The following is a 27,905-nucleotide window of genomic DNA, read 5'->3' on the forward strand; positions in this document are numbered from 1 at the left end:
ACATTAATTAATGTAAACAAAAAAAAGGCAAATTCTTACCGTACTAGATTCTTTAGTACACCACATTGGATGGATTTAGAACAACTTTTTTTGATTGTTGGGAAAAATCACTATTGAAATAAAAAAAAAAGTCTAAAACAACTGCCAGTACCAACAATGGATATATTTTTGTTTATTTAAAATTAACCACAATATCAATGACATTACTGTGGAGCAATATCTTTCTCTGAGCTTAAGCGAGATCCAAATCAACAGACTGTGTGTATGTCATGGACAAGTCAGGAGGACAACATGTGAATGGCAAGGTGAACTTGGCTGTAGGTGTTTCTTCAATGTTGTAAAACCCTACTGTATTTAATTTCTACTGTAACTTGCTAAGGCATGAAAGCTTATCTTCTGTGTTTCTACCAACACCTATTTAATCTTTTACCCGGTTTTTGCAAAATGTGACAAAATGCCAGTCATTTCAGAAATAGATAGTATCATAAAACCAGGCAGCCGAGTAAGAAGAAAATTTTTAATGTTATTAGGGCCTTAGTTGAAGGAAAGGCAGCTGTTTGTGTTGTCTTTTATTGAGCACTGTGTAGCAATTGTAGATACAGAGTTAGGGAAAATCGGACTTTGTCAATTAACTGCTCAGAGGATTTAAGTTAGACTATATAAATTTATAAAAAGATAAGAAGAGAAAGATCTCTGCTGTGGAAGTTAGTTCTGCCTGAATTTTATCTCCCTGAATCTAAGCATTTTGACAGGCCTGCAAGTTAATCAATAGAGCTGGATATGAATCATAGTTTCTATATTATGCCCAAGTGGAAAATCCATATAAAAGAATAATTGCCCTAGTAAGGCATCTGAGTTCTTAAGGAGCAATGGTTGAATTTTGTAATGAAGCTACAACTAATAAAGTAATGAAATAAGTATGTCAAAAGACAGGAATTAATGCATCCTGTAACAATATCTCGTAGCCACATTTAAGTTTAATAACCCATTATATGAGCTTTACTTAAAAAGCTCACAGTCTGAAAATGCAAGATTTAAAAGTAAGGATAAACAGATTTTAAGAGAGTATAGTGATTACTGTGTAGTTATCTGTTTAGATTTGCACAATGTTTTTTTGAAGTAGATAATGCATAGTATGTTGAATGCCAGTTTTTAGGTTCCAGCTCTCCCATTAATCATTTTAGAGCTACTGGGATATCAGTATGCAATTGCATGAGAAATTCAGTCGTTTAACACAAGTCTTCCAAAAAAGGGGTTTAATACTTTTTAGGAGGATCATTTGTTTTGGAATGATCAGGTTGTTTCAGAAATTTTCTAAATAACTAGTTGCAGTGAGAAGACACTCCATTACCAAGGCTAAAATGGTATCATCCAACACTACTTATAAACCATGCTCTAATTTTAGAAAAACGACATATGATCAAACTGAATGTTGATTTTGTAAAGTATTGCATTTTGAAACAACAGATAAAATGTTTCTTTGTATGAACATTCTATTAGAAAATCCCAGTGATATGGGTAGCTTATAAGATGTTAGAGTTTATTATGATAAAGACTATTTTTTACATATCTGTATAACAAGTGTGTGTGAATGAACTTAGCATTCCAATCAAGAGCATGCTTTAGAAGAAACTCTCTCCATTGTTTCCACCTAACTTTGCTTTGATATGCCTCAAAGATTTGCCTCAGTCTCCATAAGCCAAACAGAGAGCAGAGTTAGTCCTAAGTTAGACCTTTTTCCAAAAGGCAGGACCATAGGCACATTCCCAGGTCCAGTTATGTGGCTCTGCAAACTTGTTGCTGTTGTGCTGCACTGCCCACCGATTTGGACATAGTCACTGTGTACCTAGAAATTCCCTTTTCCAGTGTTGTTTGTGTAAATATAGTAGGAAATATGAGTTGATTTGGTCTAGATTTTAAAAAAAAAACCTTAAACTTGATATCCTAGTATTCACTTTCTAGAACCAGGAATTCTCCAATGTTTTCTACCATTATGATAATTCTTGAATTTAAGACAGATGCACCTTGCTTGTGAAACTGCCAGAAAGGTCATTGTAAAATGCTCTTCTGGAGTCTCTTTCTCCCGGAAGGAATTTGCTTTCAAGTCCTGAGATGTGCATTGTGGAAGGTTTTTATTAGTGAACTTGTCTTTCAATTTTGGCTGACAGTGATTAAACACTGAACAGTATAGTTTTATTTTAATCTCATTACAAACATGAACTGTTTTGATGGTAACTGTCAAGTGTGCATATTTCTATACCACTTTTGCAATTCTGTAAGCATATGTGAAGATTGAGCAATACTTAAAAATACACCCTGAGCGTATTATAGTGTATTACAACAGTAATACACAGTGTAACTAGGTTAGATTTTTGGGGGGTAAGTGAGAATGATACTGGAATTTCAGTGCAAAAATGAGGGGCCTTTCATGCCCAGCTCTGTATTTTCAATCATGAATTAACTATTCCTTGGGAAAAATAAAAGTAATTAGAAGAAGAGCTGTAGATATTTGCAAACTGCACGTCTCTACTTTGACCTATCTACTTCCCACTAAGTTTCGTCTAGCAAAAGGGCGTCCTTTTCTCAGTCAAGATAGACTTTTGTCTACTGTAGGTTGAGATTTTAGGTAAAAAAATTGTATTTATCAGTTAGAGCTTCCATATCCTTTTAATGTTATTTGTTGTCTTCTGCATCTTGTCGTGGGGTGATACTTGCTTCTGCCTGTACTTTTTAGGTTTGATATCAAAATGGAATTATTATCAACACAATAAGTGTCAGCTATGTATGAATAAAGTTTTTATCCTGAACTACTGCACAAAGTCAGCAAGACTTTTACTCTAAGACTTAGTACTTCCAGAATGAATTTTTGGGATTAGAAGGGGAGAGCTCTTGGAGCTATCAGGAAAAATTAAGAGAGTCTTTATAGTTTAGTTGTTCTCAAATTGATTGATAGATAGAAAAATTACATGGATATTAAGTGTAATCTGTCAAGGGGAGCTACAGCACCTATAAATTATGAAGACCCTTACTTGCAGTAATTATGCTAAATTGTGAATTTAAAATGCGAATCATGTACGTATGAATCCCGTGGATCCAGAATTAATCTAGGAGCACACAGAAGGTGGCTTTAGAGCTTTCTGGCAGCCAATAAGGCAGCCTGTTTTGTAGCAGGTGTCTTTGAAAAATGATAACCATGTAGAAGGAGGAGCAGTAGGTGTTACACTGTGTGTAACAGAAGGTTATTGTTGTAGATAGTCTGATGGCAGTTGTTGGCATTGGTGGCGGAAGTGAAGCATGAAATAGAAGTCAGATAATGCCTTGTTTGCATTGTCACTTTTGCATATTGCAATTTCTTTACCTAAAAGTAATTTTTAATAAATTTTTCAGTGTTAATGATCTGCAGATTGTATCCTTTCTCATCTGATCACTACTTTTGGTTTATTGATTTAATGATGGTTGCACATGCAATTTCTCTGCTCCTAAATATAGTTTGTCTTTACCTGTCCAGTGAGTCTGCTTAGGATTAGAGCTTTTACTTTCTTAATAACAGTTTACTGTACTTTTCTGAACGTGTCTGTGAAAAAGTAGTATTTCACTACTGCAAGCTATTTAATATTGATTGCAAGGAAAGAATGAAATAGGGATAAAAATCAGACAAGTTAGTAGATAAAATGATTTTATTCAGTGCTTAGTTTGGAATTGTTTCTTTATCTGTGGTTTATTTCAAGTTTTGAAGTAAGGTAGCATGCTCCTTGAACCTAATTGAAAAAGTGTTGTTTGATGCAACTCTAATGTTCAGATTCTGATTTGCCCCTATTTGATCATGGTTTATGTATTGTATTTGTGTTAGTTTATATTACGTCGTATTTGCTTTTCTTATATTCAGTGTGTTTTGTAGTAATAGTTGTGTAAACATACACTTTGTTATGATTGGAACCAAGTCTCACCTTTTCTAAAAGATGTTGGGACTGTGGCAGCAGGAGTCCTTGAACTGATTAACTGGGATGATCTGAGTGATCCTCGTATTTTGATACATATAAAGGCCTCTTCTAGAAACAGTTGACAAAATTGGTTTTCAGTTGAGTTATATCATTTCTTATGGTAGTTGTTTGCTATTTGCCAAAGGGGGACATTAAGCACTAAACAAAGCAAAACTTTTGTTAAACCATATTAAATCAGTCCTGTATCTGTGTTTTTTTCACTAAGATTAAGCTTACTACTCAGTTATATAAGCTTATTTCAGGCTGTCCTAAAATTGGAGACTACAAGCATGAAACTATGAGGCCTGTTTTCGCATGAAAACTTTATGGCCTCGCATTGCAAATATCCTTTCACTCTTCATTACAGCAGCGACTCTTAAACTGATCATAGTCTCTATTTGGTTTTCTCATAAGATCTGAATATCTTTATTGTTGGCAGGCATGTAACTATTAATTTAGCTGAAAGTATTCTGCTGAGTTCTTATTTGGATAATTACTTTGCCTTTCCTGCTTGATTCCTCCTACCCTCGTTTGATCTTTCTGCATAATCCAACATAAAGTGAATAGAAACAGATACATCAATATGATGTTGGAAATTTTTATTATTATTTCTACAAATATTTTGTATATCTGTTTCTCCATTTCTGTAATCTTTGTGAATAATATGGATGTGACTTCGTTGTTAGAGTGACTTATTTAAAATATTCTGTTTGCCATCATTACTCACATTGCTGACAATGAGAAATGTAACTGGGTCATCCTATCTGTATTATTATGTTAGCTGAAATTTTCCATTTTTAGTTAAGGGAACATATATAGGATATTTCCTTTAAGCCAATTAATGGTACAGTTAATTTTGCTGAAGCAACGCTAAAGTGCAGCTGAATACAGCTTGGTTTGTGTGTCTCTTGATGTACTGTTGCTAAAGAAAAAAAAAAAAAAGGTTTGTTCTTGATTTTTCCAAAAATTATGATAGCAATTTTTAAAAATAATTATGAATAAGATGAGATTTGATCGAGGTCCTTTTTGACACCTGTGAAAATACACAGCATCAATTACTTTTATTATGCTTGAGTGTATGTGTTCCCAAGCTTTTCTCCCTCCTGCCCTGTTTTGATGCTGTTGTGACTGGTGGACTAGTCTTCCACCTACTGCTCTCCCAGACAGAGACATCTTAGAAGCTCTGGCAGTGTAATAAAAATACTTTCCACTAGGTCTCTTGTTAAAGCCACCATTCCATTTTTATGAATAAATGGGAAATTTGAAAAAATAGCACAACAGTGATTATAGAGAATTCTCTCTGAAATAGCAAAGTAAAGTTTTACCTACGTATTGTGGAAATATAGACTGTTATATGAAAGTTTTTAAACTGGTAACTCTCTTGGTATTTGTAAAGGGAGTTCTAGCTGGAAAATTGCTTTGAAGTTTCAATAAACAGCAGAAAATCCAAAATGTACAATGCGGGTGAGTATTGTGTGTACTTAAAATGTTCCATTCTAGCAATCAAAATTATTAGTTAAATGTATTTGTTCAAGCTTCTTCACTAGAGGACATAGCAAGAGCAAAATTCTTCTTGAAGGTAATATATATTGGTCTGACAATTTACATTCTGGTAAATACTGAAAATAATTTGAAAACATAGAATTCCCTTAATCTACCTCAAATCTATATTATAAATAGTTTAGACTAGTTCAGTTGGAAGGGAACAACATCCAGTCAAACTCCTGATCCATTGTAGGCTGACCAGAAGTTAAAACATGTTTTCAAGGGCATTGTCCAAATGCCTCTTAAACACTGACAAGCTTGGGGCATCAACCACCTCTCTAGGAAGCCTTTTCCAGTGTTTGACCATGCTCTTGCTAAAGAAGTGCTTCCTAATGTCTAGTCTAAACCTTCCCTGCACAGCTTTGAACCATTCACACACATCCTCTCACTGGATCCCAAGGAGAAGAGATCATCCCTCCCTCTCCCTTCTCCATAAGCTATACAGAGTAACAAGGTCACCTCTCAGCCTCCTTTTCTCCAAACTTGATAAGCCCAAAGTCCTTGGCCACTCCTTACAGGATATTCCCTCCAGCCCTTTCACCAGCTTTGTTGCCCTCATCTGGTCACAGTCAAGGACCTTCACATCCTTCCTAAACCATGGGGCCCAGAACTGCACACAGCACTCCAGGTGAGGCTGTTCCAATGCTAATTAGAGCAGGATAATCAGGCCTTTTGCCCAGCTGGTGATGCTGTGTTTGATGAACCCCAAGGTGGGTTTGTCATCTTTGGCTGCCCAGGCACACAGTGCTGACTCCTGTTGATCCTGCTGTCAGCCAGCACTCCCAGATTCTTCTCTGCAGGGCTGCTCTCCAGACCCTCCTGTCCCAGCTTATACTTGTGCCTGGTGTTATTCCATCCCAGGTGCAGAATCTGACTTTTGGAGTTGTTAAATTACTATTAATCACAGCCCAATGTTCCGGTCTATCTAGATCCCTCTGTTATCCTCAAGAGTGTCAACAGCATTTCCCAGTTTAATATCATCAGGAAACTTTGTAATGGTCCATTTGTCTCCTGCATACAGATAATTGATGAATATATGGAACAGAGCTGGCCCTAGGATTGAGCCCTGAGGAATACCACTGGTGACTGGACACCAGCCAGATGTAGCCCCATTCACTACAACCCTTCAGCCAGTTATTCACCCAGTGCACTGTGTACCCACTCATCTCACAGCTGGAGAACTTGTGCAGAAGAATGCTGTGAGGGACAGTATCAAAATCCAGAAAAATGACATCCATCACCTTCCCTTCATCCACTAAGTGGTTGACCTTATCATAGAAGGATACTGAATTAGTTAACAGTCCTTTCCATTTGAGGAACCCATGTTTACTGTGCGTGATGATGGCATGGTAAACTCATAATTTGTGTATTTTTTCCTTAAAATAATAAAAGTGTGTTAATAATTAAATTTCCATACAGTAATGTGGGCTGGTATTTTAAGTGAGATTTTGATAGCTTGAAAAATTTGAAAATCTAAATGCTCTAAATTAAAAAGAAATACAGATTGATTTAGTAAAAGTTTTACTGTTATGCTTTTGGTATGATTTTTTACCTAGCTGAAGAAGCTTTTTAACTCCTAAGCATGGAGGCTAAAGTGCTCTTTTTGATTAGAGATGAAGTCAGATTTCCTTCAGTACTTCAGGAGAATGGCTGACAGATTTCCATGCAGTGAATTATGAATAGATTTGCATGAATTTGAACTATAAATTTGAACATGCAAAAAAGTCAAGATGACAAATGGTTATTTAAAGTAACCAGAGAGCTCAACTCTCTTCTATCAGTTGAGGCTCATTATGAGTATGAAAATCTGTATTATTTTCAGAAATAAATGTCTGGGCGGTTAGATAATCAGAGCATCAAACAGTGATACTTCCTGACAAAATATTGGCCTATAATTTTAAAATGTTTAAGCATCAGACAACAAAGCTGTCATAAAATAGGTCTAATGTAATCCTTATATGGAACATCTAGATGGCTCTCCTCAGTCAAAACCACATATTATTTCATGACTTGAACGTTTTCTTCTTCCTCATTTAGAAACTTAGTGCGAGGCCTGAATTTCACCTTTTACATCTGTGTGAAGAATATTTTATATTCACTGCACTGCTTTTTTTTTTCGTTGGGACTCATCTGTTAGTAACTGATTTTAGCTTTATAATATGGCCTTTTCATTTTAAACCTCAAAATAATAAATTTTCATTACTCTAAAGGAAAAAAAATAATAATGAAGAATTGGAAGCATATGTCTGTCTGTCCTGTCTGTACCTCATCCTTTCATGGAGCTTTTTGCCAAGTAACAGGGAGAAAGGGAAGGAGGTTGTGCTGCTTAGCAGTAAGGTATAATAATAATAATCTGGTACTATTGGGTGATATTCTGTTTTTAGGGACTCAGACCAGTAAGGAAATTCAGGCTTGATCATTACCTTGTTTTAGAATTCTGCTTCAGTATTTGCTGTTATATTGTAAGTCAGAATTGTTTAAATGTTGACCTCCTAGAGAGATTTGAATTAATTGTTTGGTGTGTTGTAATTCTGTCAAGTATGCTTTTTAGTGCAGACAAAAGAAAGCTCTACAGCTTTTTGCAAACCACTTGTAATATTTGGACATTTGCATGAAATATAGAAAGTCTGGTTTGCTGTTGTTTTCATCCCAATGCTTGGGAAGATCATTTATGCCTTAGAATGATCTTCTTAAATGGAGGTTTCTGTGAATAACCCTGTGAAACAGCATTCAGTCTTTTATTCAGAGCTTTCTTTTCACCTTGAAAAATGCTTTTTTAAAGCTTGGATTTAAAGCTGTGTGTTTCTGAGAGAAAGGGATACTTTGCCAATTACAGATTTTTTAAAAAGTTCTGTGCATTGTTGTGAATGAGAGAATAATGCAGCTTTTGGATATTAGTTTCATGCTTGGAATAACATTTCTAGAAAAACTGTTTACATCTCATTCAGTATTGTAGTAAATTTCATTGATGTGTTTGCATGGCTTATGACTGTTATGAGACACTGCTCCAAGATAGATTTGAATAGTTTTTTATGAAAATGTGTATCTCACATTAAAAATTACTAACCGGATATATTTTCTTTTCTTATTAGTACCTTTACCAAAAGACTTGAATTCATTCATGATCCTGCTCAGTCATCTTAAAGAACATGTTTTTATGATTTTGTTTAACTTCCTGATTGTATCCTCCTATTTCTTAATTCTGCTACTGTTTTCACTCTTTTTGAGGTAGTGCCTGTTATGATCATCCATCTTCTCCGGAGAATTTCCATTTTTCCCATCCTTAAAATGGACATATATGTTTTTGTCTTAGGACACTTGACACTTAACATGGAAACAGACACTTTGAATATATTGGTAAAATATTTTTTGTATAATATGAAGTTCATTAAAATCTAAATCACTTGTAGACTTTGCATAGGTCTGCACTGTCACTGTGCTGAAGGAATGAATTTAGACTGCAGTTAAGATTTTAAGGAGAAATTGAACATCACATGTTCATTGACAGGAATCACGCTGCAAGGTACCATTTCTTCACCAGTCATTGACATTTAAATTTTCATTTTTAGTTTTTCCTATGAAACTTTATATGGAGGTAGCATCTCATGATGCTACTCAGCATAAAAAAAAAAAAAAAAAGGCAACTAAAAAAAGTCAACAAAGCTCCCAAGCCCCATTGTGTAACCAAATTGCTAACATTCTTTAAAGAGTAATACTTCATTAATCATAATAAGGCATCATGTCCTCCAGCCTGGTATTTTGCAGGTGTATCTGAAAATACTGCTTTTATTATGAGTATGTACTCATTGATAATTCTCTTTTGCTTAATTGAGTAGCTCCAACAAATCACTTCAAGAAATTATAGAAGATTTATAAGCATGATCCTTTTCAGCCACCTTCCTCTTTAAAAAACCCCGCAACTATTACCCTTTCAGTTTTATTTAGAATGAAGAACTCACCCTCATCTTTAACGTAACATAACATGTAAAATACATTTTTATTGCCTCATCTTCTGTCCTGGTTAGTTTCAAAAAACCACTCCCTAATTCAAATGTCAAGAGAAAATATTAATATGAACCTGTCAACATCTGCTGAAACAATTTTCGTATATGTGGAAAAGGAAATTAATCAGAGGAACAAATGCTCTTGAAAGGAAGGAAATTTTGTTTAAGGGTTCTGGGGCAACTTTAATTCAGTTCCATTGTTCCACAGCAGTGTAGGACATGCAGTCCTATTTTTGATGTTTATCATCAATTGATCCATGGGAGACTTGGACCTTCTGAACTCTTAACTTGGCAGATAAATAAAGAGGAAACTCTGAGATACGTTGGGGGAAGAATGCAGTATTAATCTTAAAAAGACTTCTGGTTATATATATTCTGTTACTGATTATGTCATCTGATTATGAAAACATTTCAGCAAATGTGTGCAACTAATACCAACATAAGTTATTAAGAAAATAAAAATAATAATGTAACTTATGTGCTTAATTTTTTTGTTCTCATTATTTGGTTCATTTCTTATATATATTAGTTGTATAATAATTATAGTATTTCTTTTTCCTATCTTTTTTATACTTTTAGCTGTAAGTCCACAGTCAGATGGATACTATTTGAAGGCCTCCCTGCCCCCTTATATTCTACTTTCAATAACAGGGGGAAAAGAATCTAATTAGATTTCAAAATTCTAAGTTTGGTTAGTGAAAACAGATTCTTGTTTTCTTCGGAAGTGGAATGCAAGAAACAAATTATTACAGACCAGTTCTTATATAGGATTTCCAGCTTTTCCCACAGGCTGTCATCCAGATCTCTTCACTCCTTTTGTTCCTCTCCCTGCACATACTGCTGCTCCTCTTCATCTGCCAGCAGAAAAATGGGGTCAGAGACTGCAAAAGGTCAACTTAAGACATGGAAGTTTCCATGAAGGAGCTTGTAGATAACTTGAGGTAACTTGAAAAAAGTTAGTGTAGGGATGAATGAGGTGTCTTACTCTATGTGGTAGGAGGCAGGCTTCCTGAGAGAGTAATAAAAGAAGCAGTTTATTTTACAGCCTGATCCTTCAGATTTTTGTTGGCTGCAGACTTACAAAACATGAGAATAAACCTTTCCCTTGTGTCGTACAGCTGTGTAATCCCTAGAGATTGTTAAGTACTGATTTTTTTATTTTTGAAAATATCACAGACTAAAAGTTCTGTTTTCCAAGTCATCAAAAGTGTTTTCATGATTCAAAGCAAGATATAAGACATAGTCTACCTATAAGTATTTGGTTGTTTCTTCTTCTTCTGAGAGCTCATTTCTGTCATTTGTTAATTGAGAAGATAACCAGCACCTACAAGCTAAAAAAATAGTAGTCCTTGAAGAAATCACTAATCATGAAGTAATTAGGTTGGAAGGCACCTCAAGAGATTGTTCAGTCCAGTCTTCTGCTTAAAGCAGGACTAAGGTCAAATGTGGATCGAGTTGCAAATGGCCTTATCAAGTCTGGTTTTGGAAATCTTCCAGTGGTAGAGGTTATATATTTTCCCTGGGCAGTGAGTTCCAGTGCTTATCTGCTCTCAGTGAGAAGAATTTGTGTCCAACTCTGATTTCCCTCATTAGATCATGGGACAATTGCTACTTGTCCTGCCAGTGTACAGACCTCAAGCATCTTTCTCCCTGATTGCCTCTGTTTCACACTGAAAAGTCCTATTTCTACTTAGCTCTTTCTTGAAGAGAAAGATGTACATTTTGATCATCTTTCACTTCTCTGAAAATGTTTTTCAGATCAGCTGTATTTTTTTTGGCAGTCCATCTTTGATCTAACATAATAAAACAGGCAACCCTAAAGAAACTCTGGAGTTTCTTTTTTTTTAATTAGTAGTAGTTTTATTTTAATGTTTTGGATCTTGTATAAGGAATGAAAAGTTCTAAATAAATGTGATATTCTTATTGGACTGAATTAAAAAGCTTTTGTAAGTAAGTTTAAACTTTTGTTGTACTGCAGAAGTGAATTTCATTAATTAACTATTGAAAGGGGTTTTATCTTTGGGTTTCTATACTTTGATTTCTTTTTGCTTACTGTCACTTTTATTAGAAGTTAGCTGTTGGAGGGATTCAGCTCAAGTCTTGAGTCATAATTTTGTGTACCACTGACATGGTGTACACTGCAAAAATCACTTCCCATGGACATGTTTTCATACTTTTAAATATTTCCAGTCTCAGTCCTTCCATTAAAATGCTCATTGCTATGCAAGTGGGTATGTGCAGAAAACTAATTCTGATGTTTTATAAATTTATATGGCACCTTTCACAATGCAGCAGTCCTGATGACCTCCTATAGCGGGTGGATATTCTGTTTATTTCTGAAAATGTTGTTTGAAAATTAATTCAATTAATTATTTCTAAATCAGAATTTTAATGTTATTTTCTGTATATATTACTGTTCCGTTTGAAGTTTATATATGAAACACCTCTAATATTGCTTTAACACAGCCACCAAATTATGCAGACTATTTTAAAAGATATGTATGATATTAGACTGTACATTCCCCAGATAATGACTGCCATAAAAGCAAGTATCTTGGTATTGCTACTCACTCTTATGACTTGAAATTCAGTGCTGAAAGACAATGTAATAGAGAAAAAATTCTCATTCTAGCATTTCTGTTTCTCCCAACTGAGCTACTTTTGTGAATTGCAAAGGGACAGAAGTATTATTTAGAGGCTGGAGGAATCATGTAAAAAGCTTCAAGCCTAGCTTGTATTTCTGCCACTTTGTGTCTAAGTTTTAGGGAAATACTCACTGTCTCTGCTATCAAGCTGCTTTGTCTTTTATTCTGGTACCTTCTTTTTAAATCATACATCTTCATTCTATGATTGTATTTTGTATTTTTAGTCCTTGTATAGAAACATGGAAACATTTCTTTTAATGTTTTACATTTAGCTCCCTTTAGAGTTGGAAGCATTTTTGCATGATTTTGCTGTCTATGGTTTGAGAGTTGCCAGTCTGTTTTACCCTGTGCTTGAGGTTATGCATCCCAAACCATTTGCTGGTTTTTCTACAGTCTTTTCCTAGAGCCACTTTAATTCTTGATTTGATGTTCATTCAGATGGAGCTCAACCCTACTATATAGTTTCATCTTTTCCTTAGTTAATGGATCCAAACCCGGTCCTGTTACTATTTTGGCAGATCCACACTGAGTCTTTTTGCCTTGCTCTGTTAATCACTGTGCATGTTAGAGAACATTTAACAGTATATTCATATTGCATGCATACAGTATGTGCCAAGAGGACAGCTGGTCATAGAAAAACTGGAAAATACACATTATTTCACTGATTGACAATGTGTTTCCTTAAAGGCAAGAGTAATTGGCTTTGCCTCTAAGATAGGTTTATCTTCTTGGCTTCTCTTTTTGTTGTTGGCCTCTGGATTTAAGGATGGGGGCTCTGGTGGTCTCTTTTTTATTTACAGCTGAGTTGCTACATCTGGACTGTGCCTCCATTGCCATTTAAGTTCTTAACCTGCTTTGGTTTGTCATCTTGTTTGACTGATTAGCAAAATAATCTATTCACGGTTAGATTTTTGGCTTTGATAGTGTCCTTCACAAGAGGGTTGAATTCCTAAGCTACATACTGTCCTGTATGGTCATCTTACGGAACCATGAGTTACAAATACAGCTCCTCTCCCCGGCTTTGTAATACTAACTTTGGAGCTAGCTATTTTATTTTATAAGTTAAAAATTAAGGGATTAAAATATTAGACTAATTGGGGACTATTTGCAAGGCACTTTATGAAAAATAACTTGGTTCTATCAGTTTGTTTTTGTCTCTTCAACCAGTTGCTATCTGACTTTGTAAGATAAACTAGACTTTAGGTCTGAATGAACTCTGTAAGCTTTTTCTGAGGTTATGTTCCAAAGACCTGGTTTTTTTTAAATAAATATTTTCAAGTTCTACTTATACTATCACATTAAAAAACAGAAGTATTTCAAGCGTCAGAATATGTAAGCACACTTGTACAGACAAATTCTCATTTACCACAACATTTCAATTTTGTAGACAATATATAGGAAAAAGTTGGGCATTCACTAGGGTATGTTACTTGTAGTTAGTCTTTGGGGAGTTTTTGTAACATAATTCTTATGTTCTTCTTTGTTTTCTCATGCCTTGAAATGTGTGTTATCTTTTATGAACTTTTCATATGTTACAATTTTAACTTCAAGCTTTCCAAATGATCTACTAACCCACTGGGTAAGCATTAGGCCTCTTCTCCTAATTTGTGTCTCAGAATTGCGTTATTCTTCCTCTTTTTTTCACTTATTCTTCAAAACTGGATTTGAACCAAATCACAGATAAATGTTTTATCTATTTTTGGAATATTCCAACACCTCCTCTCTGCTCTGTGGGCTTTTTAGTGATTTTTTGAGATAGATTTTTCTTCTAGAGATTGTAAATTAATATCTCAAAAAAATACATTAAAACCTTAAAATGAGTAATATAACTTTCCCTGTAGTTTAAGTCTCTTTTATGTGTGGATGTACTCCAAAGAATGCATTTAGGTTTATTTCTCTGTTTTTGTTTTGTTTGTTTGCTTGTTTGTTTTTTATTAGGCCCGGCGCAAAGAGGTTTTTATCCAGGAGCGATATGGAAGATTTAATCTGAGTGACCCATTTCTGGCTCTTCAGAGAGACTTTGAGGCAGGTGCTGGTGATAAAGAAAAGAAACCAATGTGCATGAACCCTCTGTCCATTTTAGAAGCTGTTATGGCTCACTGCAGGAAAATGCAAGAAAGAATGTCAGCTCAGTTGGCTGCTGCTGAAAACAGACAAAAGAAGGTATCCTGCTATTGACTTTTTCCTTTTCCCTCTCCTGATTTGTTCTTTCATACCACTTTCTAAATTTGCATTTTTGTTCTTGATTATCATTGCAAGTGTTATCACTTAATTGTCATATGCAGGGAGGTGCTAGTTTTCTAGTGATATTTTTTGTGCACACCTCATTTGTTCTCTGAATTTAGCTCTAGTTATGGAATAAATGAAATATAACTGGTACAAGTTGATGCAGTGGATATATAAGGAGATATCTCAGTGTGAGCTGAGACAGCATCATCACAAGGTATTTTTAGACAAACACCATGAAGCCTTGAGGAGCTACTTTTATTTTTGTTCTAACCTAAACAGTGAAAAATAAATAATTTATTTGCATGCTATATTAGGTGGCTCTATTTCATAAATCAGTAAAAATTACTTATAACTCTAAATTTTTTTTTCATATTTGAACATTTGCTGTAAAAAGAAAATTATTTTGGAACAAGTATGTTGCAGAAAAAAAGTGACATGCTGAAGATAAAACAATGTCATTTTGAAAGTGAATGGTTTCTGGCAAATATTTCACCAATATGTAAGCCATACATTCCTAAAGCACAGCTAAATATGAATATGCTGGGGAGGGATTTCTGAGAAAAAAGAGGGGAACAGTAATATAATAGACTAATTAGACCAGGTATTTTTGAATAATTAGGAAAAAAAGTGCTTTCTGTGTGTTTAATCATCCTGACTGGGTAGAAGATGGATAGAATGTCTTCTGCAGCTGTGAAATAGTTTTTTGGTGACAGTTTTACATGGATTTAAAAAAACTCCAAACAGCAAACATGCTAAGGCAATTGACAAAGAATAGATTCTGGTAGTGATTGTAATTTCTTTGGGAAAAAATATGCACACAAAAGTACTGGAAGTTGCTGGAAATACAAGCCTAAATTAAATCAGCAAACTTTTTCTTGTTATTTTAGCTCTGTTGTTTAGTTTAAGCATCCTTGCTCTATTAAGACTCCAGAAAACAGATGCTGTATTAAAAAAAAAAATTAATATTGCTAGACTTTATGTATGATATGTAAGTCTTCAAACAGTTTAGTGTAGAGAACTGTTACTTGTACTTGCCTAGCACTTCTTTCTGAGAACTGTTAGATATGAATTTTTTTTCCTATTTTTTTCAGTAAATTAAGATTTTGGGGAGGGGATTGTCTCAGCATAGAAAGGAGTGAGCAAGCTTACCTATTCTGGCTGAAGAATGTATTGGGAGAGACCCTGACACATCTGCCAGGACAGTTGGATTAGTGTCTTGTTTCAGTGCATGGCCACAAGTCTGTTCTTGTACTTAAATTCTTCATCTGTGTCTGGCTTTTAGTATTTGGACAGATACTAAAGTTGGACTTACATATTGAGAATGCATCAGGGTATTGATATGTAAATTCAAATTTGTCCATTTTTTTTGGCTCAGGCTTATTACCAAAGTCTGTATCTGTAAGCCTGCTTGTACAGGAAAGGATGCTCTTGTCTTTGCTTTCCAGAAGAGTACATGAACTTTTTTTTCTTAACATCTGAATTTTGAGGATTTGAAAACAAACCACATGTTCTTGAGCAGCTGTGTGCATGGCTCTCTACAGACCCTATGTCTTCCTCTTTTAAAGCCAATAAGAAATGCTATTTGTACAGGGCACCCTCCTAAACTCTTTGGGTTTGTGGCAACAGATGATGGATCTTTCAACCATCTCTATTCATTCACACACCATTCATTCAGTGTTTTACATTCTCTTACTTCCACATTTTTCTGTCTGTTCTTCATCTCTCAAATCCTTCCATGGAAGAAGGTGATGAAGGTGTTTTGAGGGATTTCTAAAAGTGTTCGACAAAGTAGGGTGACACAATGTAAGAAAAAAAATCAGCCTCGACAAATGTGACCTAAATACAAGCCAGCTGCACCTCCTCCCTCTAAAAATGGTTCCTCCTTCTCTAAGTGTGTGATGCCTCTATCTTCATGTTTGGAATTACCTCACTGTCTCACTCTTACACCAAATAATGAAGTCTGTGTACAGCTGTGTTTATTTTCTTTGGATATTACTGAACTTTAAACAGGCTCAGACTGAACTCTTATTTCTGCAGACTTATTATCTATGTATATAGTAACCTCAAAAGTATTGTATGAATAAAATGGTTTTTTAATCACAAAAAAACAAGGAATAACAATATGCCAGACTGTAGAATCAAGGAGGTGCACAAAGGACTGTCAGTCACAGGCTTACTGTATACAAACACCTAATTCCCCCTCATGTCATCTGCTTTGTGTTAAGTCTTCATCCTTTACCCTCTCTTTGAATTCTTTTCTTGTAGCTGCGAGTTTTCCTGGGAACACAAAACAGACTATCAGAATGATAGTTCTTGATTTATCAAGAGTTTGCTGGGAAGTTAGTATTGGGATGCATGCTCAAAAAAAGACAAACATGTGAGTTGGAAAAGGCCTGTTGGTGTGATTTAGTCTAACCTTGTGCTTAAAGCAGATTATGATCAGCAGAATATCTGGTCATCTGTAAATTTGTCTTGCTTAGATCTGAAAACCCCCAGGAATGGTAATGCTGCAGCTTTTCTGCACTGGTACCCTTGTGAAGAACTTTTTTCCAAGACTGAGCCTCTTCAAGGGCAAGTTTTCTGATAACCTTTTGTGGTAGGGCCCACTTGCCATTACTAAGAAAAATTTGACTCTTGTCATCATTGTAAGGGCACTTCAGAAGGATCCAATATGTTGCTGTTAGATCATCCTTCAGTCTATTTTTCACTAAACTATGCAAGCCAAGCTTCCTCAACATTTTCTCAGAAGGCATGCTGTCTCTTGCCTTTGAAGGGCCTTTGCTGGTTAGTTCTTTGTGAGACACTGTATTTTTTCTCAGTATCCTTTTTACCCCTTTTCAAATCCTTCTTGGACACATTTCCAAATGTTTATATTACTGATATGATTTAGTGTACGTATATAGTACATTTTGCAAAAATCAGCTTGTAGTTAGTTCATAAACTAATAAATAATTACAGCTAGTTCCAAATCTGTCATCTAAAGGAAAAAATGCAGCATAAATATTCAGAGGTTTTTTCTATTCAAGATGATGCAGCCAAAAGAAGAATAGGGGAGAGAGATACACATAGGAGACAACGAAAAATGAGAAAATAATGCTGCTCTTGTATTTCAAAATCAGATAAAAGATTTACATTTATATTAGGGATCCTTTATTTAGATGCAATACTTACAAGTAAGGTATTATAATAGTATGGTAAGCTGATTTCATGCCAGCTATATAGTAAAAACTGCTTGTAATTATTTGAAAGTAATATAATTTCACAACAATTAACTGGAGAGGTGTTGTTGCTGATACAGTTTGTTTAACAATGACTGATAATACCATAGCTTATTTTTCATATATTTAACACTGCTTTTGGGGACTCTGAGCAACCTGGTCTGGTTGAAGATGTCTAGATGAAGAGGGTTGTAACTAGATGATCTTCAAGGTTCCCTTCCATCCCAAACCATTCTATGATTCTGTTTTTAAGAAAGGGTGGATGTCATTTGTGAATGCATTGTAGAGAGTGTATTGATCAACCTGATAAAGCTCTAAAACCCCAGTGGAGCCCCTCCACTGCTAAACAGGTTTTGAAACATTTGAAGCCAAGATGATGTTTAAAATGTAGGCATCATTTTCCAGAGTGATTTCTTCCTCTTAGTTCACTGTTTCTTACAGTAATGGTATGATTTCAGGAAGAAATTTTTCTATTAGGAAAGTATACATCACATTAATATCTCCATGACATCTTTATGCGTTTTCCCATTCTTCTGAAGAAAAGAAAGAGAAATTTACAGTTAGATAACATAATTAGAAATGTTGGAAGATTGAGACACACATTCATCAATAAGTGTAAATTCATACAGGATTTATTTTTTATGTCATTTCACATCCCTCTTGTGTCCTCTTGTGTTGGAATTCTGCTTTAATGTGGGGAAAAACTAATCCTGGTGACAATGAGCTGTAGCAGGTGGGATTTATTTCTATCACAAATTCAAACTCTCTCCCTCTTGTACTTATCTTTTGATGGCATGAGTTTTAACTCTAGTCTATGGTATAACTTAAAAGTAGCAAACTGATATTTAAAAATAGTATTTATATTAGCTTTTGTGTAAATGCAGTTTAGTTAAAAATGAATTGTAGACACATGTACAGTGATGTGGAAAAAGCTTCCAGAGCTAAGAAATTTAATTTCCTTTTAGAAAGAACATGGAATAGTGTGCTCTAGCAACAGGCTTCTGAGAAAGTTATTACATTGTAATGCCTAGAGTTTTTTATACCTGTGTGTCGGTTTGTTTTCATCTAGAAACCAAGACAATATTTAAACCTTTGACTGAGAGGGACGATATTCCATAGCTATTACCTGTCCCCTAGGCCATCTTGTTTCCAACAGGATAGCTTACAGTAAATATATTCACAATGATGTATTGTCTTAAAAACTGAAATTAGTATAATTTTATTGTGACACTATAATTTGATTCTATAATCTGTGATTCTTTTTTCATCTGTTGAAATGAATCACTTATTCCAAGATCTTAAATGTACTGCTGTTTGCCACAGCTTTTCTTAGTGTTTTTTTTTTTTTTTTTTTTTTTTTTTTTTTTTTTTTTTTTTTTTTTTTTTTTTTTTTTTTTTTTTTTTTTTTTTGTATTGTGAAATGTTCTCATATTGTAGAAGCAAGAAATAGTTTTCTGTTGCAGTCAGCATTAATCGTTCATGTTTGTGAAGGCTTGATTTAATTTTTTTCATAGGTAATGGAAAATATTTTTCCAGAAAAGGCACCCACTTAGAAAATGCACTTTAGTGGTATAAATCTGAATTGTTTTTTCTGTATCACTCTCTGCATAAACATACTGCAGAACTGACAAGACTAAACCAATAAAAACAGTACAGGAAAAGGAATGGTCAAATGGTCACCAATGTCTTGGGATTTTATTTGTTTGATTCTTTTTATCAGTCATTCAGATTAGCCATATAGGAAGCTACTGCATCGGTATGTGAAGGGAGGAGCAGGAAGAAAGAAAATAATTTCTCTTTTATTTTGGACTTGTGTAAAAGTTTTCTTGGAAAAATTGGAAGTAATTTTGGTTACACTATTATTAGTAGGTATTTTAAAAATGGTATATTAACATGTTTTTCCATTGCCTTTCTAGAAGATTGTCTGTGAGTAAAAGCATAAACAGCAGGCAAGAAGAATTAGAGGCAATGACTACATGAATGAGGGGAAAAATTATTCTTATCCATTATCCTCATTTTAGTAGGTAGTTTTTTTGATTCTAGCTTATAACATAATTTATACATCACTGACGTCAACGAGACTTTCCACTGTTAGTAAGTACAGGAAGATATTTGTGCCTGTGCCAAAAAGTTGGTCTCAAAAATGAGTGTCATGTTTAAAAATGTTAAAACAAGATGTAAGATACTAATTATGGTCATGATGGACTTAATCTCCTTCAGTTGGAGGAAGACCTAAAAACCTAACCCTTTAATTTCTAACCTCGAAGACTTTTCTCAAAGCTCGTCTCTTGCTTGCATCTGGTTCCTTAACTTAAAAGATGACTTTCTGTTATGTCTTATGTCATATTTATGGGGAACAGGTAGCTCCATCACACCAGCATCACAAGCATTTAATCACTTTGGGGAGTCTCTATGTTGCCAGTGGAGGAAAGTAAAGTAGTTTCTAAATTGCTCTTCAAATATGGCTGTCTCTTTCTTCTGGAAGATTATGTGTACTTGTGTTAGGCATCACAAATCCCTTCCTGGGTTCATTTTAGGCATACCCCTAAATATCAGTGTCAAGTTAATACAAGGTTATTATGAAAGTCTCCATCTTGTTAATCAGAATTATTTTCTTTGCTTTGTTACAGTTGGAAATGGAAAAATCTCAGTTACAGAATCTTGAGCTGGAGCACAAAAAGCTGTCTGCTTGTCTAGAAGAAGAACGTGGAAAGAATAAGCATGTAGTGTTGATGCTAGTGAAAGAGTGCAAGCAGCTGTCTGGCCGAATTGTAGAAGAAGCCCAGAAACTGGAAGAAGTGATGTCAAAATTTGAAGAGGAAAAGAAAAAGGCTACTGAATTGGAGGAGTCTCTTGCAGCTGAGAAACAAAGGAGTACACAAATGGAAGCTCAAATGGAAAAGCAGCTGTCCGAGTTTGACACAGAGAGAGAGCAACTGCGTGCCAAACTTCATAAAGAGGAAACACACACCAGTGATCTCAGAGAAGAGAGAGATAAAATGATCAAAATGATTGAGCAATTAAAAAAGGAAAATGAAAGCAAAGCTAACCTTTCTCATAAAAATAAAGATAGGAATCTTGTTTCTGTTTCAGTCGAAACAGAAGAGACAAGTTCAAAAACTGTTGCCTGCCAAACAGATACTGTAGTGATGGACAGTAGCACAGAAAATGTTAAGAAGTTGCCTTTGACTGTCTCTGTAAAGCCTTCTACAGTGACCCCACCAATGTCTGGCAATACAAAAATGAATGTGTGTGCCAATGCAGCATTTGTGAAGCCTGTCATTGATAGGCAATCTTCATCTAGTGAACTTGTCCCTCCTACAACTCCTGTTCTTGCACAGAATCAAAACAGAATTGAGGAAAATGGACCAAATACAGCCTCATCCCCTGATTTACCAAGTAGCACTTCCCCTTTTCCAAATAGTAATTCTCTTTGCACCCCTACCACACCGACTGCCACAGCTCAGAATTCCTCACTCACTTCATCTGTACACAGTTTGCATTCACCAACTGCCAATACTACTGGGCATCCAGGCCTAAATCCACGAATCCAAGCAGCTAGGTTTAGATTTCAAGCAAATGCAAATGATCAAGACCAAAATGGAAACACAACCCAAAGCCCTCCCTCGAGGGACGTATCCCCTGCTAGCCGTGACAACCTAGTTGCCAAACAGGCAGCTCGGAACACTGTTACCCAAGTTCTTTCAAGATTTACGGGCCCCCAGAGTAGTGCTCCGTCACGAACTGCGGCGTCACATTCGGTGGAAGCTGGCACTTACCCCGCAGTTGGTAGAATGACTTTAAAGACTCCCAGTGTATCAAGAATTGACAGAGGAAACCCTCCACCTATTCCTCCTAAAAAACCTGGGCTTTCACAAACTCCTTCTCCACCACACCCACAGCTTAAAGTTTTAATGGACAGTAATCGGTCCCCAAATATAAGTGCAAAAACTGACAGCAAAACCGTGACCTCACCTCTCTCAAGTTCACCACAAGGAATCAGGGTAATAAATGAGGAAATTATTTCTAAGTCCTCACCTCAGCTGCCACCAAAACCTGCTATAGATTTATCTGTGGCACCTGCAGGCTGTGCCATACCAGCCATAGCCTCATCTCAGGTGGGTGCCTGGCCTTCCCACTTTCCTGGACTGAACCAACCTGCATGTTCAGAAAATTCCTTTGTCATTCCCACCACCATTGCCTATAGCTCCTCCATAAACCCTGTTAGTGCTTCATCCTGTAGACCATGTGATTCAGACAGCCTCCTGGTAACAGCATCAGGTAAAGGGATTGATATGCTACAAACTGTCTCCCTCAAAAATAACATTTTGGTTTTCTTATGCATCTCTTGTTTGTTTTATTTATCTTTTTGTAACTTTCTCTTTTTTGCTTTCTAAAAGTTGAAATTTTCATTTATATTTTTTCCACATTCCAGGGGTATGGGAATTCTTTTGCTGATTTAGTAATGTTATTAATTAGTTTGCTTCCTTAAGGAGGCTTCCAAATTGAAGGGGTGTTTTTAAAGATAAAGAGGACTGATATTTAAAGTAAATAAGCTGCAGATTATGGTATATTAAATAATCTCCTTTTAATTTTTTTTATTTTTTGTTAATGCTATTATTTTGGACTTCAAAATGTTTTCTTAGTCTGAAATTATGTTTTGAATATTGCCTCTGCAGGTATCTTCCATGGGGATATGTATTGCAGTGCTTTGTGAATCTTTTGGAAAATAGGACATAGCTGGGTCTATGGTATTCTGCTATGGCATTAGATGGTTGCACATTAAGGCATAGAATTGCCTGAATAATAGTGCACTTTCCTATATATATCACTACATTCCTATAGAAAATATTTCAATTTTAATTCTATTTTTCTATAGTTCTTCTGGTTTTTAGTTGTAGGCCTTTTTAGTACTCATGTATGGCATCTCACAGGTTTACTTCAACAGATATGGGCGAAAGTTTGCCGTTGGAAAGTTAAAATCTAACTTTGTCTGGAGTCAGTGCACATGTCTGCTACTCAGTTTGCATCATGGGGACTTACTGATGTGTCTAATCTGCCACCAACTTCAGAGAATCTTCTTGATGGTGGTTAAGTAAACAAAGACAATACTGATCTACCTTTCAATTAGTTGTAGATCTCCTACAAATCTTTATGTCAGCGAGTTTTCCCTGCTGGGATCAATAGCACTAGGACATTAGGTAGAAACTCCTCTTCAGCTTGCACTGCAGTGAGGAAAAGGAACACACAGAGTTTGAACACTTTAGACCTTCATCAGCATTGAATAATGTTTGAATTGTCTCAAACTTTCAACAGTTATTCTCAGTTCAGTTATGGTACTTCAGTCCCTCATAACACTAGTCCCTGCATCTTCATCTGTGGGGTATAAAAGCCCTGCACAGCTGATCTTCCATCACACAACTAACCACTTTCTCTTGGTAGCTGCACCACTAATTCATTCACCAATTCCTGGGGAAGCTGTTCCAAAAGCAGTGTGTGACAAGCTGGTATGTGTGTACATATAGGAGATTCCAGGGTTCTCATTATTAAGCAATTTTTATTCCCATTCCACTTAATTGAAGACTTTGTACCTGTATCAAGAGTAACCTAGTCATCCTTTTAACATTTGGTTGTGGCACGATACTGTTGGAATCCCTTCTTCTTTCTGAACTGTGCCAATAAAAATATGAACTCAGAAATCTTACCCTTTCATTTTTCTACTGCTTCTCAGAGTCAGCAACAATTGGATTTGATGACTGCCTTTCAGTTTGCTGTTTTTCATATGGATGTCCTGAATTTTCATCTTAAATTCCTATTCCTAGGTGAATCTGATTGCCATGTTAGATAGGTAATTTGTCTTCCAGTATTCCAGGTATTTTCCAAACTTAATATGCCTTCGGATGCTATTAGGCTTCATAATGGAACTAAAACTTCTGTAATAAAAGATAAACCTAAGATTTTATGAACATGTAACAAATTACTGGCAAAATCAGCTCCAAAATTAGTAGTTTTTGTAGACAAGAGATTGTCTCCTATCAGTGTAAATTAGGCTGTGTATTTCAGTTAGTATTATATTAATTATATGATATTTGGTAATAATTTATTATTAATAGTTCTAGATTATATTTTAAAAAAATAAATCTCATACCTTAATAATTAAATTACCAGTGCTTGAATTCATAACTCCATGTATTGTTATTGCTTTAGTTTGTCCTTCGAAGTGTAAACTTTTTTCTTAGGAGAACAATCAGCCTTTTCAATAGGACTCCTCTCCCACATAGTCAGTTTGGGTTTCTTACAAAATTTGTGACAGTTCTCAGAGACAATTCTCAGAGATAGAATTTTTTTCAAAAATGATTAGTTTTTTACAATTGTATTGCTTGTGTTAAGATTACTTTTCTTTCTTTAACTCCCTTCACTTGTTTTTGGGAGGGATGGAAATATTTGAGTCCATTTAATTCCCTTACCTTCCTTGCTCTGAACATTTGCCCTTGTAGTAGTTTGTTAGTAGCAATGGTTTTTTGGGTTTTTGCAATTGCAGATGTTATGCAAGAATGGAAGGACATTTCCTTCAAAATTTTAAGCTTAGAAAATATTTAGATTTTGTAAATATATATGCAAATAGATTTTTGTCTTAGGATAAATCAAATTTAATAACACTGTTTTTGTTAAGATGATGTGGTCAGTGATGCCTGAATTCCTGTCACTTACTCACTTTTTTCAGTTTCATTTTTAAATATGACTTTTCTTGAGGTGAACATCTAACAAACTACAAATACTGCTGAAACCTTCTCCATTTTCGTACCCTCTAGGGACAGATTCAGTTAGTTTTAATGATCTGGTTGATTTACATCTGTTTTATTTACTCTTTTTTTTTTTTTTTTTTTTTTTTTTTTTTTTTTTTTTTTTTTTTTTTTTTTTTTTTTTTTTTTTTTTTTTTTTTTTTTTTTTTTTTTTTTTTTTTTTTTTTTTTTTTTTTTTTTTTTTTTTTAGAAAATGTTTAGAATTTCAATTTTACTTTTAATTAAAGCAGAGCACAGTGAAATCTTATTCATATTTTGTTGTATAGTAAGTAGAGAGCTTCAATCAGAATTTTTAAATATTTTTAACAACAGAGCAACCCAAATTTAACATATCAAAAGACATTGAAAGAATCCTTCATTTTTGTATTTTTTTGTTTGTCAATAAATTAATGTATCTTTCTTCATATTGTGGAGTCAGAAAAATTGATAATAATATAATCACTAAAGTATTTCAATTATTAATTTTAAAAAAGTTTCCTAGTTAGCTCATATTGCTTTAGGAACATACCAACAACCAGATTTTCAGTAAGGAAGTGTCTTGGTTCTATAAAGAACAACTATTAAGAGTAGACTTAAAATCAGGGCACTGATCCTGTCAGTTATCTGTTCTGCTAAATAAATGTCATAGTACCTTAGCTGAAAGACGGGGCGTTGTACCACGTGTTACTCTTTTCATGCCTGGTAGGAAAAGACACCGGCTTTTGTCGTTAATGTTAAGCAGACTGCAGATAGAGAAATCACAAGGAACATTTATGGCGCGTTTCAAAATCTGCTACAGTGTTTTCATTAACTTCAGCAGTCTTTGAACAGGTGCCAAAATGCTTCTGCTCTGTTTGGATTTCCACAGTTCAATGGCTCTAAGACCTCAAAATGGAAACAAATGTAGGCATTTGGATTTCCGTACCCCTGGGATTTCTGCTTTCACTTTCTTCTTGGTTTTGTGCTTTCTATGTCACTCTTCAATGAAGTATATTTTTTTAGTTTGCTCATTTGTATAATGATTGATTTATTCTCTCTATACAATTGGCTTTGAAGATAAAAGTGGGAGGGGAGGTGGAGGACTGATCTAGCTCTGAAATTAACCATCTCACATTCTGAAGCTGATGCCAGAAGCTGTTTTTGACTGTCCCTCTGCCCTTCATCACTGCATGACCTACAAGCTTTCACAGATGCTTCACATTTCCTAACTTTTTGCATCCATAATGATGTGCCTTATTTATTGGTATCTTCTAATGTTGGTGGTTTTTATTGGGTTAATTGAACGTTATTTCATTGCTTTACACTGATAATAGAAGATAAAGTTATATTTATTACCTATTTTTTTTATCTTTTTCAGTAGAAGGTTTGCATTTAATGGTAATCTAGTATAATGAATTTCATCACCAAATTGCAACAACATATTTTTCATTTCAAGAAACTGAAATGAAACTTAACACACTACATGTGGCATTAAAAAGTTCCTTTCATTTTGGCATTTTTGTTAAGGATGCTTTAAAACTAAGCAAATAAATAAACAAAACACATCAAAAATATTCTCAAAAAGGAAAGGAACCCAGAAATACTATTAATATTACCAAAATTCTAGTATATCTTTGTTAACAAATGTTAATAATTGGAGTGCCACCCTGAGCAATATCCCCTCTCAGTTAAATACCACAGCAAGACAGTAAAAACTATACAATTAGTATTTTAAAAACATTTATATGTATATAAATATATATATAAATATATATATAAATATATATATATAAATGTATATATATATGTATATATATAAATAGCTGCAACACAGCTATTATATTTCAAAGAATAACAAAAGGTTGGAAAAATAAAAGCACTTTTATAATGGAAAGGAGTAAGAAAAGTTATTCCTTGGACCTCAGGGAATTTTGCTACTTACAGGATGCAGTTTACTTTGTATATTGTCTATTTGGTTTTTTAATGAACTTCAAGCCTCAAAATTTAAAAATATTGGAGAAGAAAGTATTAGTAAGAGTATTGATAGTCAGAAGGTAGCTTCAGAACTGAAGTTATATGAAGATGCATGGAGTTAACTCTACAATTTATCATTGATTTAAAGCTGGATTTATAAGGTAACTTCATAGCTCTAGTGATTTATAATGAGTATCAAAAATACAAGTTAAATAATAAGCTGATATTATGAAAATACTGCAAATGTGTTTCCTTTAGGTACTAAACTGGTAAACTTAATTTGAATTGATAAATTTAGCTTACTTTAGAAACAAATATGAAAATACTCCATTTATTGTTTTGGTTTTTTGAACTAGAATTAAGCTACATGCTCTTTGTTGGTGCAGCTCAGATGATGAGTTCTTGTGTAAGTCTTGACATTAATTAAAATTTATCCAGATCTTACAATCTATGGAATTCTTCTGAGAACTTCCATTTAATTTCGTTTTCGAAAATGTGAAACATCATGGCATAGTAGAGCTGCTGCCACATACTATTTCTAGTTCAAGGTGTTGAAGGTTGGATAGCACTTGATCAGCTTGAATAGAGCTGAAGGTAATGCCCTGCAGCTCCTGTTCAGTCTTGGACATTGCAAAGCCACATTAAAAGTTGCATAAAACTTGCTTTGTATTGTCAGATTTCAGCCTTATATAGTAGCCTCTTTGTGGCCACAGAAGCCAAAGTTACTTATTCAAAAGACAATGTGGATTTTCTAAAGGTAATATTAAAAAAAATTAAAACCCCACCTTTCTCCATTTTCTCTTGCAGTCCTTGATCAAGGAAGAACGCACAAAATATTCCATGCCTTATGCAGCAAACTTCGTATTCTTAACAGAGTCCCTACTAAAGCTGCTAAGTAATCAACAGAACATTTAACCAGAACTCCTAAGCTTTCAGAGCCTTGGATTGAATATTCTTTGTTAATGGGGTGACTTGAAGGCTTTTACTCATAAATTTTATATAACCTGTTAGTCATTCTCATTGGAGCATTTTATAATATGTTGTTTAAGTATCACTGAGTAAAAGGAACATTACCTTAGGGTAGAGTTCAATAATTAATACAGTTATTTCTGTATTATTTGTGTAAATGATATCTGAGGTTTTTTTCAAACTTACTGAAAGACACCTAAAGTCATTAAGAGCTCTCTGTGCAATTTATGTTTATAACTGCAAGCAAGTTATATAAATACTAAACATATAAATACGATAGGTTGCGTGAAGACTGTGAGGAGGATAATATTTCATATGAAAATAAGTACTTTGTTTTGAAAACCTTTGTGTAGATACTTTAAAAAAAATCTTTGCAGGCTATCACAAATAAATTAGAACTTACATAAAACTTTTGTTAGTTCCTGAATTTGAGTAATATAAATTTTTTGAGCCATCCATCTGCTTACTACAATTGATAGTTTTCACATTGACCTTTTGTAATGAAATCCCATTCATTTGCATTAACAACTGTCACCCCTGTATGCAGTTTTTATTTTTCAGAATAGCTTCTAATGTACAG

At 34.6% G+C, this 27,905-nt stretch overlaps 1 protein-coding gene across 1 annotated transcript in view; it reads left to right on the plus strand.

Annotated features, from left to right (window-relative positions):
• Positions 1-27,905, plus strand: part of CTTNBP2 (cortactin binding protein 2) — an 81,371-nt gene that overhangs the window by 16,708 nt on the left and 36,758 nt on the right. Inside the window, exons 3-4 of the mRNA XM_027893667.1 lie at positions 14,113-14,337; positions 20,252-21,902. Coding sequence (XP_027749468.1) covers positions 14,113-14,337; positions 20,252-21,902 — 1,876 coding nt within the window. The remainder of the gene's footprint in view (positions 1-14,112; positions 14,338-20,251; positions 21,903-27,905) is intronic.

Source organism: Empidonax traillii, unplaced genomic scaffold (assembly GCF_003031625.1).
Source record: "Empidonax traillii isolate 1590-97213 ecotype Southwest subspecies unplaced genomic scaffold, ASM303162v1 scaffold401:size1000279, whole genome shotgun sequence".
NCBI lineage: Eukaryota > Metazoa > Chordata > Aves > Passeriformes > Tyrannidae > Empidonax > Empidonax traillii.